Raw genomic sequence first — 14,551 nt, 5'->3', positions numbered from 1 at the left:
TTTCGCGCTCTTTCTTTTTTTTTATTAATCATGTTGCTTATTATTCTCTTAAAAAAGTTTTTAATCATTAAAAAATTATAAAATATTTATTTAATTAAAATTAAATTAAATAATTATTAATAAGACTATTTAATATTTTTTCATTAAAAATTAGTATTGATTGGAATTTTTTATCGAAAAAATAAAATGAAGATTTTAACAGATATTTAATAATTTTAATAATTTTTTTTTTTTTTAATAAATTATGGCAAAAAAAAATTAGAAAAAAAAATTGACATGTAGAAATTTAAAAAAATAAAAAATGCAATTTTTTAAAAATAATTTTTTGGAATAAATTTGTTTGTTTAAAAAATTCTCTAGTGACTGCTAGCTTTAATGTCATAAAAATAAACGAAAAATAAATATTTAATAAATTTTATCTTGAAAGTTAAGTATTAACCTATCAATCAATAATCGACATTGACAAGTATGTAATTTGTTATTACGGCTGTCAGAAGAAAGATTAAAGACGCTGAATAATAATAAGTCTATATATTGATTATTTATTTGTATTGTTGAGAAATGTGGAAAAAAATTAAAAATTGTTTTTCTGAAAAATATCAGCTGATTTCAATCAATAATTGATATTTATTTAGAAAAATTATTTATTGATAATTAAAGAAAAAATAAATATTTTACAAACAATAAAAAAAAAAAGTGATTGATAAAAAACCATAGTGGAAATTATTGAATAAAGTTGGTAAAACTGTAAAAAGAATCTAGATTACTCAGAACAGCGGCGACATAGCAGTGAAATGACGAAATTAGACGACAGTCGAATTTGTTTTGTTAGACATTTTTAAAGTGACTGCCCATTAAAAAGTGCAATGATTTTCCGGTGTCATTAGCAAATATGAGTGAAAGAAAATTTACCCGGGCACTAGGTAAGCCCGGGATGGCTGCACAGCTCCGAGAAACCGTTTCCCAAGTCGTTCGGGAGAGTACAGTCCAGGTAGGCACCTTGACACGTTTCTCCAAAACAGATATAACATTTCTATTTTTGCCGCTATTCATAAAAACAATTTTTATATTTATCCATGATATAACGATATTTTTTTCCCTCTAAACTATTTAAATAGTTATTTATAATACTGTCATGACGTAAATTTATTTTTAAGTTCTCCAAACCGCAGTTGAATAATCGCTCCAATAACATTTTATTTTTTACAGAATAAACCGCATTTGGTCGAGCCGATTAATTTTGAGAGTTTTATTCTAAAGAATAAAACATTGATGCAAAATGATCCGCAGCGAGAATTATTGCTTTATCCGCCAGATGATGTTTCAGTGAGTATAAGTATTTCATAATAACTCAATGCTTATCGCTTTATATCCTCAGGAAAGCACATTAAGATAAGCAACTGATGATTCACAGGATGTCCTTCTTATCGTAGTGATTAAATAACAGTAGCCTATTTATTTAATATAAGACTTGCATGAAAATTAAGTTAGCCGACATCTAAAAACTTTTGGAATTTTCTTTACTGAAAAATTTCTTACAAAAAAAAAAGAAAATAAAAAATTTCATTCGTAAAAAACTTTAAAAACTATAATAAGAGCTAGTTTTTCAATCCGAGATAAAAGTACTACTATTATGATAAACAAATAAATAATTCAGCACAGTGATATTGCCTACGAGTAATTTTCCCTGATTTCAGTCACTTATTTTGAATTAAAATAAATAAACATTAGCCACATGTCACAGAAATATTCACCTTCAACTGTGACAACTTCCTGATTGTAAATAAATAAAATGAAAATTAGAAAAATGGATGACCCTGAAGGATATCCCTGCAACTTCCCGCTAATTCCATACCTAAGTGCTTGAAATTGCACTTATAATGTTCGGCTGCCCAATTTTAAAACACAGTAACTGCAAAATTTTTATACCTGATTTTTTTTTAGTATTGCTGCATTTTTTATAATTTTTAGACATTAATTTCAAGTATTTTTTCTTAAAAATATTTATATTCAAGTATTTTTTATTCATAAATCAAATTTTCCATCAATTTGGCGGGTAAACTTTTTTTTAATAAGAAAAATTGGAAAAAATTTTGTTATTGAACTCTTCAAGCTCCAAATTACAATTTATGTGTTATTTTGAGCTTTCTGCGTTTGTCATATTTATTATTAATTTATAATTGTGTTAATTAATTTAAAATAATTTAAATGACACAATAAGAGATTATCATTATTTTTATTAAAAATTTTATCCCGGATTGAAAAACTGATCCTAAGTGCAATTTTTTAAAAATATTTTTTAGTTCTTATTTAATAAATGAAAAAAAAATTAAAAACGTCGACTAACTTCCGTATTATTAAGACTTGCATGGACTACATGTTGAATATTTTTTTTATTCCTTCATTTTATTTTATTTTACAGCAAGTTGTACTTCCAAGAAGATACCGGACAGTACAATCAATTGTACAGAGCATTTTGGAGCAATCAGACGGCGGAGAGAGTCTTCTAACCAGAGAATGCCTAAAAAATTATGCGTCTAATTGGAATGTCGTTCACTATAAATACGCAGCGTACAGCGGCTCGTATCTTGATTTACCGAAGCTATCTAAAGGCGATGAGCTCAGAGAGGAAATTTATGAAATTGATACGGATGTGGATCAAGTGGATGAGGAAATGATGAAAAGTGACGGTATTACCAAAGAGGGATACTTAATGAAAGGACCGGAGATCGGTAGCAGCGATCGTATGTTTGTAAATATTGGATCCAAGTCATTTAAACGGCGGTTCTGTCATCTCAGACAAGAAGTAGATGGGACTTATATTCTAGAACTATTTAAAGATGAAAAAAAAGGAGAAGCCAAGCTTACTATCGTGATGGACTTTTGCACCGACGTGGTAAGAAATCCAAAACGCGGAAGATTTTGTTTTGAATTGCGCATGAGTGGTACTCACAAATTTTACACGTTTGCTGCTGATAATGAAACAGATATGCAGGAGTGGTTGCTGAAATTGAGCTCAGTTTTGCAGCACTATAAACAGCAAGAAGAAAAACGGGCTGCTTCGTTAGAACGCACTTGTCACACCCCGCCACCGTCGCCCATACCAGTGCAAACTTATGGGACATTGAAAGGACTGGATCAGAGTATGAATCCGCAGTTGATAAAATACTCACGTGAAACTGATACAAGTATTTTATTGAGCAGGCGAGAAAATAGAAAACGTTTGTTTAATTTGTATCATCATTTAACGCTTGGTAAAACTCTAGGGAATTTAATTGACGGGAATGTAGATCCTTATAAAGAGCAATTTGGACAGAGAATATTTATCAAATGTGAAACTCTTAAATTTAGGCTACAAGCTCCGATAGATGAAAATGAATCTCTTTGCCAAGTTGAGCCTTATTACACGACCTTGAGTCTGTTTGACGCGAGAAATGGCAAAAAATTGTCAGAAAATTTTCACTTTGATATTAATCATGAGATAGTTCGCGATATGGTTCAAGAATTGAGTCCCGTGAGTGAATTAACTGACAATGATAAAGCGGATAAAGCGGAGCTACCGAACGAGTTGAAAAACATACCGGATAAATGGATAAAATATCCCAAACAAGCTATCTTCAGTATTAGTAATCCACACCCGGATATTTTTCTCGTTGTAAGAATTGAAAAAATTCTCCAAGGAAGTATTTGCCAAACTTCCGAGCCATACGTTCGTGCGACCAAAGACCCGCGATTGGGTTTAAAAGTCCACAAAAATGTCAGAGCTTGTTGCCAGAGACTCGGGAACTATCGCATGCCGTTTGCTTGGTCAGCCAGGCCGCTATTTAGACTGTACAGCAATGAGCTGGATACCTCCTCAGACTTTCCAGCGATTTATCGGCAAGAAAGCAATAAAATGCGGGACGATGAGTTGCTGAAGATGCTCACTGAGTACCGGAAGCCTGATAAATTAAGCAAGCTGACTGTCATCCCTGGGTGGATAAAACTCACCATCGAACCACTCGCGGAACTTTCTGAAAATTCTCTTACAACCTCCTTGGCTCCCTTGAAGCCTTTTCCATTGCCTCCGGCTAGCAATCCAACTTTCGAAGTCTCAGAGTTTGAAAGCTCGTCTGAAAAAGACGTACATCCTTACACGACTTATGTAAACCATCTGTATATTTATCCTCAAATTTTAAACTTTGATACTCAGAAAATTTTTACTAGAGCCAGGAATATCGCTTGTATTGTTGAGCTGCGGGATGATGACAATGAAAATGCTAAACCATTGAGGTGCATTTATGGTAAACCAGGCGCACAAATACTAACGACACGCGCCAGTTGCACTGTTTTGCATCACAGTGCTGTGCCATCCTGGTATGAAGAAATAAAAATGAGATTGCCGACTAAGCTGCACAATAAACATCACCTGTTATTTTCTTTTTATCACATTAGCTGTGATATGAATAAAAAAAAAGAAAACGGCGTGGAAAATTGTGTCGGCTACTCGTGGATGATGTTGTTACATAAAGGAAAATTAACAGTTGATATGGAAAATAATGTACAGACATTGCCAGTCGCGACAGACTTACCACCGGGTTATTTATCGATTCAACCTCTTGGACTTGGTAAAGGCAATGCTGGACCAGACATTACTTGGATTGATACTCAACGACCAATATTCAGTGTATCATTTCAATTGTCATCAACGGTATTTACTCGAGACCCACATTTACATAATTTATTTGTACACGCTGAAAGAATATTGGACAATAAATTGTCGGGTATACCATCTGATTCAGAAACGTGTAAAATATTGAAAGCAGCACACGCTATTCAACTAGTTACAGCAATAACATTCCTACCGACAATATTAAATCAATTATTTGCATTGCTGACGTGCAATCCGGGGGATGAAGTCGGTCTTTACATTATACGACTGCTTATTCATATTATTAATTTAATTTATAAGGCTCAGAGGAAAGAAATTATTCATGCTTATGTTAAATTTGTGTTTATGCTACCGTCTAAAGACACAGCTACTACTACTGTTCATGAACAACTTGCTAAATATTTACCTACTCTGTTGCATCCAAACAACACTGATTTTTTGGTTGTAAATAAATTTATGCATCATTCCAATTTCTTTTTTGATATTATGGTCAAAAGTATGGCTCAACACATGCTCAGTAGTGGACGGATTAAAATGCATCGTAATGAAAGATTTACTAAAGATTATCATGATAACATCAAAAAATTATTGCAAGTTCTTACACCTTATCTTATGAATAAATATAAAGACATGCCGGTTGAAACGCATGAACTCAACAAGAGTCTTGCACAATTTTTAAAGGTAATTTATAATTAATTGTATTTAAAAAATTTTTTTATCTATATTATAATCTATATTATTAAGAGAATAAGCAAAAAGATACATAATTAAGAAATAACCTTGTATCTCGTGAACTATTGACATTTTTAAAGATATAAGCTCATCTCGATGTTACACTCATCGAAACCTTTCATTTGAGTACCCACATCAATTTTTTATATATTTATATATATTATATATATGTATATATGAAAAATATATGAAAATGTATGTGGGTACTCAAATGAAAGTTTTTGATGAGTGTAACATCGGGATGAGCTTATATCTTTAAAAATGTCAATAGTTAAGAAAGTACAGTACAATTTAACATAATCAAGAAATGACCTTGTATCTCGTGAACTATTGACATTTTTAAAGATATAAGCTCATCCCGATGTTACACTCATCAAGAGCTTTCATTTGAGTACCCACATGCATTTTCATATATTTTTCATATATACATATATATATAATATATAAATATATGAAAAATTGATGTGGGTACTCAAATGAAAGGTCTCAAAGAGTGTAATGTCGGGATGAGCTTATATATTTAAAAAAGTCAATATTTAAGAAAGTACAGTGCAATTTAACAAAAGTCATTATTTAATAAAGCAAAAGTTTACTTATTTATAGTTCAAAAGTCACGGCAGTCACATAGTGACAAGGTTGCTAGTTAATTTTTATCATTTTATTACAGAAATGTCTGACGTTCATGGACCGTGGATTTGTATTTTCATTAATAAATGATTACATGGACAATTTTTCACCAGGTGAATCACGAACATTGCAAGATTTTAAATTTACATTCCTCCAAATTTTGTGCTCACACGAGCATTATGTGTCATTTAATTTACCAATGATGCAAACCCGCGTTACAAGTAAGGGTAAGTTTATTACTTTCTTCTAAACTTTTCTCAAATCAAATAACTATTATCTAATACATTTTTTAATATTAATGAAAACAATTTATAATGTATTTTATTGCTTTTGTGAAGACTCAGAATCAGAGCCGGAAGGTGATGGTACGTTCTGACCTTGTAAACTCCCTTTACAATAAATCAACCAACATTGTTATTTTTAATTTACTCGTAGATATTAGTGAATGGGAGTTTTGTTTTTAATTAATGTTTTTTAACACACTAAACCTAGCACATGTGTTATTTTTTAATTTTACAATTAACACATGCACATTACAATTTGTCGTTTATAATTATAATATTCAAATCTTTTTATGAAAAAAAATTTATTTAATAAACATTAATTGATTATAAAATTTTTCAGATTTAATGTTGGAGTATTGCTTGTCTCAAGATTTCTGCAAGCACCATTTCTTGGTGGGTTTATTATTGCAAGAAGTTAAATCTTCGTTAAATGAAATTGTCCAGGTCCGAAAAGTGGCAATTGCTACTTTACGAGATTTATTAGCAAAACACGAATTGGATGACAGATACCAAAACAAAGGACAATTGAGCCGTATTGCAGCTATTTATATTCCATTTTTGAGTGTTGTTTTAGAAAATTTACATAGATTACAATCAGTTTACGAGACTGACACAAAGACTGATTTAAAACAGAATCATGCTGCTAATCGGCTGTCCAGCAGCAGCAGTAATTGCTTGATCAATAAGGACCAAGTTAATGGAGTCGCACAAGGAGACACACCTAAATCTGTTCACCGCTTCACTCTGCATTTAGACTCCCAGTCTCCAATAAGAGCCTCGATGCATCTCAGAGACTCGACTTATTTTGCCGCAATCGCTGGACAGGGTTTGGCTAATGGATTCTCTTGTACTAGCATTGAGTCTAGCACGTCTACATTGTCAAGTACATCTCACTCACTCGTCTCTCAAGAGACGACGATTGCTCGAGAGCCAACGGAAAATGGTATTTCAGAAAAAAAGGGACACTCAAGATCCGTCAGTCTTGCTCAAGCATCCTCTAGATGCGACAAGCTTCAATCTTCTGAAATGAAAGATTTATTACTATGCTTTTTATTTGTTGTTAAATATCTGGGGGATCACCAAGTAATTGCTTGGTGGCAACAATGCTCTGAAACGGAGATTATAAGTTTTTTTAGTATTATTGAAATGAGTTTGTATCACTTTAAGTACGTCGGTAAGAGATTGATTGTTGCGAATAGTAGTACTACGAATAGTGGCAAGCCTAAAACTGTGAAAGCCATGACATTGCCTGCTAGAATGGCACCTCCTGATTTTTCAAATGATACTTCTGGGACTGGTACATTACAGCCACATAATACGTCGACCCGTGAAAATTTAGTCGATGAAGATAATGCGCTTAATCATCAGGCGTTACTGGAAGCTAACATGGCTACTGAAGTTGGATTGATTGTTCTTGATTGTCTTGGATTGTTTTGCATTCATTTTAAAGTAAGTTTTTTTAATTATTTATCTATATTATTAAGAAAATAAGCAAAATTTTGTGGCCAGTGAAAATGCTCTAATTCTAGATACGTAATTAAAAAATGACCTTGGATCTCGTGAACTAATGATAATTTTAAAGATATAAGCTCATCCCGATATTACACTCATCAAGACCTTTCATTTGAGTACCCACATCAATTTTTCATATATTTTATATATTTATATATATTATATATATATGTATGTATGAAAAATATATGAAAATGCATGTGGGTACTCAAATGAAAGCTCTTGATGAGTGCAACATCGGATGAGCTTATCTTTGAATATATATATGTATATATGAAAAATATATGAAAATGTATGTGGGTACTCAAATGAAAGATCTTGATAAGTGTAACATCAAGATGAGCTTATTATATCTTTAAAAATGTCAATGGTTAAAAAAGTACAGTGCAATTTAACAAAAGTCATCGTTTAATAATGCAAAATTTGGTTTATTTATTGTTCACATAGTGACTGTAAGGTTGCTAGTAATAATTATTTTTTGCCAGTAATTAATTTAAAATTTATTTATTTTAGGATGTTCTTCTTGTTAACGATGGAGATAATCCCGTGATGCAAAAACTTTTTAATATTTATTTATCATTTCTCCAACTCGGTCAATCTGAAACACTGTTTCGACATGTTTTTGCAAGCTTACGAGCCTTTCTCAATAATTATTCTACCGCATTATTTAAAGGTATGACTATTTTTTAAAATAGAAAACAAATTTATTTTATATTTAATTAAATCATAAATTTTTTTTGTTTTATAGGAAATGCAGTGTTTTGTGGTCGCCTTTGTTATGAATTATTGCGCTGCTGTAACAGTAAATTAAGTTCTATAAGGCAAGAGTCGTGTGCTTTGCTTTATCTATTGATGCGTAGTAATTTTGAATTTACAAACAGAAAAGGTTTAATACGAGTACATTTACAGGTAAATAATTATTATTATTAAATTTTCTTTTTAATTTCTAAATAATTAATTAATAATTTGTCGATTATAAAGGTTATTATATCAGTATCACAAATGCTTGGCAACGTAATTGGATTAAATAATTCCCGATTTCAAGAATCTCTTTCGCTGATCAATAGTTATGCGACATCTGACAAAGTTATGAAGGGAACTGGGTTCCCCGTTGAAGTTAAAGATTTGAATAAAAGAATTCGCACTGTTTTAATGGCTACTGCACAAATGAGAGAGCACAACAATGATCCGGAAATGCTTGTCGATTTACAACACAGCCTCGCCAATTCATACGCCAGTACTCCGGAATTACGGCATACTTGGCTCGAAACTATGGCTCGTAATCATGCTAGAGATGGAAATTACTCAGAGGTAAATAATTTAATTTATTTATTTATTACAAAATATAACGAGATTATTTTTTAGGCTGCTTGTTGTCAATTACATATCGCTGCATTAATGGCCGAATATTTAAAACTGAAAAAAATACACTCATGGGGAGCTGAAGCATTTGACAAAATATCTGTTAATATTTCTAAGGATGAGCGAGGACTGAAGCTTGATGCTGGTGAGACTTGTATGTGGTGTCGTTGTTGTTTGTAGTTAATGCATGCTAAGCTTTTTAAATTTTTTGTTTCAATGTCGCATGGATTGCTATATCTAGATTTTCTTAATCTATGATTTTATTATCAGATTAAATTATTTAATAATAATTTTTGATTTTAGGGGTACAAGATATACATTACAATGAATCAATTTTATTGGAGCAATTAGAAAGTTGCGCTGAAATGCTGGAAAAAGCAGAACGTTTTGAATTGTTGGGACCATTGTATCGTTTAATTGTTCCCATTTATGAGAACAAGCGCAATTATGATGCATTATCTAATTGTTACTCTCATCTTACTCAAGCTTGTAATAAAATTGTGGAGGTAACAAAAACGGGCAAAAGATTGCTTGGAAGATTTTATCGTGTTGCATTTTTCGGTTCAGTAAGTAATTTTTTTTTTTTTTAATTGCGTGATCTATATAATTAAGAAAATAAAAAAAATTTTGTAGAAATTTTAGTGTCATTGCAAAAGTCTTAATTTGAATTTGTGACTTTTCAAGATTTCATATCATTTTCACCGATAGTCAATTTATGATGATTAGTATTTAGGCTGCATTCAAAAATTCTTCATCTCTAGATACATAATTAAGAAATGACCTTGTATCTTGTGAACTATTGACATTTTTAAAGATATAAGCTCATCCCGATGTTACACTCATCAAGACCTTTCATTTGAGTACCCACATCAATTTTTCATAGATTTATATATATTATATATACGTATATATGAAAAATATATAAAAATGCATGTGGGTACTCAAATGAAAGCTCTTGATGAGGGTAACATCGGAATGACCTTATATCTTTAAAAATGTCAATAGTGAAGAAAGTAGAGTGCAACTTGACATAATTAAGAAATGACTTTGTATCTTGTGAACTATTGACATTTTTAAAGATATAAGCTCATTTCGACATTACACTCATCAAGACCTTTCATTTGAGTACCCACATCAATGTTTCATATATTTTATATATTTATATATATTATACATATGTATATATGAAAAATATATCAAAAATGCATGTGGGTATTCAAATGACAGCTCTTGATAAGTGTAACATCGGGATGAGCTTATATATTTAAAATATATATGTATCTATATGAAAAATATATGAAAATGCATGTGGGTACTCAAATGAAAGCTCTTGATGAGTGTAACATCGGGATGAGCTTATATCTTAAAAAAAATCAATAGTTAAATAAGTACAGTGCAATTTAACAAATGTTATTATTTAATATAGCAAAATTTTATTTATTTATAGTCTACAAGTCACGGTAGTCACATAATAACTGCAAACTTGCTATTTTTAATTAAAAATATTTTTAATACTATTTTTTTTTTATTCAGGCCTATTTTGAAGAAGAAAATGGTCAAGAATATATTTATAAAGAGCCTAAAGTAACATCTCTACCAGAAATATCAGAAAGACTACACCGTTTGTTTGCTGAAAAATTCGGCGTAGAAAATGTTAAAATGATAATGGACTCAGCGCCGATAAAATTGAGTGATCTTGATCAAAAAATGGCTTACATTCAAGTAACACACGTGACACCGTACTTTGAAAAATTAGAATTAGAATCACGTTTAACAGAATTCGAACAAAATCACGATGTCTCGTGTTTTATGTTTGAAACTCCGTTCACCCACGAAGGCAAGCCACGCGGAAATCCTGAGGATCAATGGAAGCGAAGAACAATAATAACAACGCAATATTCATTTCCATACATAAAAAAGCGGATCCCAATAATAGAGAAGAAAATAATAGAATTGACACCGATAGAAGTGGCGTTGGATGAAATGCGACAGCGTGTACAAGAATTGGAGGATGTTGCTTTGCTAGCACCAACTGATGTTAAAAAATTGCAGCTAAGACTTCAAGGAAGCGTTTGTGTTACTGTCAATGCCGGACCGCTTACATATGCATCAGCATTTTTAGATCCTGCTTTATCACCGCAGTATCCAGACGACAAGGTTGAAGAGCTGAAGGATGTTTTTAGAGACTTTATTAAAATATGCTACACGGCGTTGCAAATAAATAGTAAATTAATCACTAGTGATCAACATGAATATCAAGAAGTTCTGAGGGAGAATTATCAGAAGTTGTGTCAGAATTTATCTTCATTACTTGGAGAATCAATATGGCCTGACGACCAAGTTGGAAGCTTTAAACGCAATAGCGCTGCACTTTTCAGTGCTATCAGTGGAGCTAATAACCATACAAGTATTGCATAATAATACCATGACATATTTTCTCTAGATAGGGATTTTTTTTTTTCAATAGTAAAGAAACAATTCACAAATCTTTTTATAAAATTTTCTATACAAACTTTTTACACCATTTTTATAAATTTATACTAAATGGATACCAAATTTTTAAATGATACTGAATTTAACCGAAATCTAAAAAATTTTTAGATTTTTATAACAATTTAATTGTAAAAAAAAATTTAGCGAAAAAATTACACGTAGAAATTTTAAAAAATTGTAAGTGTAAAATAAAAATCATAAAAGTGTCTTAAAATTGTCGTTTTTTAAGATCTTAAACGTGACACAAAGCAAGACTGTTTTAAAAAAAAAATTCCAAGAGCAGATTTTTGAATTTGTTATGAAAATTAATTTTTAGACAATTTTGAGTTTCTTTAAAAAAATTATAAAAATAATTTAGAGACTATTTTAAGATGAGTTCATAGCGACAAAACCTTGGAACATTAAATCAAAGCGTCTTAAAAAAGTCTTAAAATTGTCGGATAATAATTTTTCAACAATTTCAAATTCAATTTTAAAAGAGCGTATTCAAAAATGTTGAGGTTAAAAACTCGTCTAAAAATAAATTTTCATAACAAATTCGAGAACCAAATTTCAAAAATCTGCTCTTGAAATTTCTTTTTTTTTTTTGGTGTCTTAAAAAAGTCTTGCTTTGTGTCACGTTTAAGATCTTAAACAAACGACAATTTTAAAACACTTTTAAGAAGATTTTTTTATACACGGGTGTAAGTGTGAATTTTTAAAAATATTCTTTTTATAATAATTGATTTGTTATAAAAATTCGAATAATTTGTCAGATGTCTGTTAATTTCAGTATCATATTTTTAAGACATATTTACCAAACGGCCAGTTGAAATAGAATTTTTGAAGAAAAGCATAGTTATTAATTTTAACACCATGACGAGAATTATTGAATAATTCTAAATAATCTCTAAAAGAAAAGTCTGATAGGTAAGTCAATAAATAGTTGATATAAAAAACCACTTAAACAAAATAATATGTTTTAAAAAATATGGACAGTGCTTGACAAGCATCAAAAAATAAGTACGTGATTTTTTTTATCAATTAGTCAAGCATTTTTTATATTTATAAATAAATATATTTATATAGTTTAACTTGAATGCATAAAGATTTAAAATATATTCGTCCGTACGCACATTAAGATTAGAAATATTATATTGTTTAAGTAAAATTTATAATATGACCTAAAAAATATTGTGTAAATGTACTTTGTGATCGTATTGTTATGGAAAAGTTAAATACTACAATTAGCGTTATTTATTGTTGAACAGTAGACACAGGCAAACATTTTAAGGAAAAAAAAGTTACGTAATTAAAATTAAGCTTGGATTGGATAATTATATACGTAACTTAATTTGCTTTTTAACTTTCTTCTTTCAATATGTGATATATTTTAACAGGGTACAATTGTAATATGCACCCTGTTTAATTGGTTGGATTTGTATATATGTAAAAGAACATTTACTTAGTCTTAAAGGCTTATTATTGAAATGAGAAACAAAGGAGAGACAAAAATTTGTTATTCAAAATAAAAGTGAAGTTAATTTTTCACTAAATTATTAGTTTTAATTATTTAATGTATTACTGCAATATAAATTTTATTTTAATAATTTTTTTCATTAAATATCAAAAAAGTTTTATTATTTTTTATAAATTGTGAATTTTATAAATTTACTTACTAAATAGTAAGACCTAATTAAAAAAATATACTCATTAGTTGGTAATATAAATACATGAAAAGATGTCAGTAAAAATTATTTAATTACTTGCTGGTAATTCAATAGCTCAGCATTTTTTTTAACTAACATTTCTCAAAATAATTTTTATGAAAGTAATAATTAATTTTACGTCCATTAGCATGCTAAAAAAAATTATCTACAAGTCTATTACTCTATCCGTCTGTAACGTAAAGTGGTATAAGTATTATATTTATTATTCAATTCTAATAATAAATAAATAAATCAATTAATAAATTGCTAAAATTGTTGTTTCGATATTTCCATAAAAATATTTATTTTTGTACTTTTGTTATAATTATTTTATTTAATATTTTTTGTAAAAAAATTAAAAAAATTAATTTTAAATTCAAAACTTGAAATAAATTAAAAAATAAAAGCTTGAATTCATATTTTATTCATACTTTATAAAAAAATACATGGCAATACGTGACGTATGTAGATGATATATTTTATAATAATAAATCGGGCCGCTTGACAAAATTTATTTTACATTTTTTTTTTTTAGACTACACATTTATTCAAAATTTAACTATCCAAAGTTTGTGATCGCATTACACAATGTGCGTATTGTACTTGCCACAAATTTTGAATTTGTTTTTTTTTATCTACTATTAATTAATAATTAATTAATTATTTATATCGAATGTTTTTCACTTTTAGTGCATTATTTAATTTTTTCGTATTAGATATTTTATTATTATTATTTTTTGGTAATTATTATGATGTCTAATACATGTCTGTGCACCTGGGCATATATAAACGAGTGCAAACTATTTTATCACTGCCCATTTAAAATATAATAATTATTTTTTGACGGATTTGATATTTTACATTGACTTTTTAATGCAATCGCGTCATTTTTAAATTATTTTTATTTTAATTATTATTATTATTATTATTTTAACAATGCATATTGTCATAAAAACGTTATACTATTTCATGCTTTATTTTTCTTCCGGGTGGTATTTTATTGGATGGATTTTTGTAAATTAATTAATATATTTATTGATTCAAATATTTAATTAAGAAGTTATAAATCCCTTTTTTTATTTAAAATTTTATAAGCTTTTTTTTTTAATTCGCAATTGTAATACTTTTTCCATAATTTTATTTATTTCAGTTAAGAATAAGCAAATATCTTTAATTCGATGTATTTTTATTGAAAAAAATTT

General features: G+C 29.3%; 1 protein-coding gene across 6 annotated transcripts; it reads left to right on the top strand.

Moving 5' to 3' along the window:
* Positions 1-761: 761 nt before the first annotated feature.
* On the top strand, positions 762-11,686 carry LOC123260094 (dedicator of cytokinesis protein 9). Of its 6 annotated transcripts, none has more exons than XM_044721045.1 (12): positions 762-991; positions 1,210-1,326; positions 2,423-5,332; positions 6,051-6,231; positions 6,349-6,375; positions 6,635-7,743; positions 8,320-8,479; positions 8,555-8,715; positions 8,788-9,117; positions 9,172-9,322; positions 9,472-9,734; positions 10,702-11,686. In XM_044721045.1, exons 1-12 carry the CDS (start codon positions 893-895, stop codon positions 11,584-11,586), a joined length of 6,393 nt encoding a protein of 2,130 aa, XP_044576980.1. In that variant the 5' UTR covers positions 762-892; the 3' UTR covers positions 11,587-11,686. The 6 variants fall into 6 exon arrangements, with proteins under 6 accessions (XP_044576980.1, XP_044576989.1, XP_044576970.1 ...); XM_044721054.1 differs by having other exon boundaries at positions 6,051-6,237; positions 9,172-9,313; XM_044721035.1 differs by having other exon boundaries at positions 6,051-6,237.
* Positions 11,687-14,551: the final 2,865 nt, after the last annotated feature.

Source organism: Cotesia glomerata, linkage group LG1, assembly GCF_020080835.1.
Source record: "Cotesia glomerata isolate CgM1 linkage group LG1, MPM_Cglom_v2.3, whole genome shotgun sequence".
Classification (NCBI taxonomy): domain Eukaryota; kingdom Metazoa; phylum Arthropoda; class Insecta; order Hymenoptera; family Braconidae; genus Cotesia; species Cotesia glomerata.
Note: the sequence above shows the minus strand (reverse complement) of the source record. Positions and strands in the feature narration are given on the sequence as shown.

What these genes read in the sequence shown, in the direction of transcription:
- LOC123260094 (XM_044721035.1), top strand. Translation starts at nt 893, where the DNA reads ATGAGTGAAAGAAAATTTACCCGGGCACTAGGTAAGCCCGGGATGGCT. An exon ending in ATCCGCCAGATGATGTTTCA is followed by an intron (nt 1,327 to 2,422) that starts GTGAGTATAAGT and finishes TTTATTTTACAG; the next exon opens with CAAGTTGTACTTCCAAGAAG. An exon ending in TAATACGAGTACATTTACAG is followed by an intron (nt 8,716 to 8,787) that starts GTAAATAATTAT and finishes TCGATTATAAAG; the next exon opens with GTTATTATATCAGTATCACA.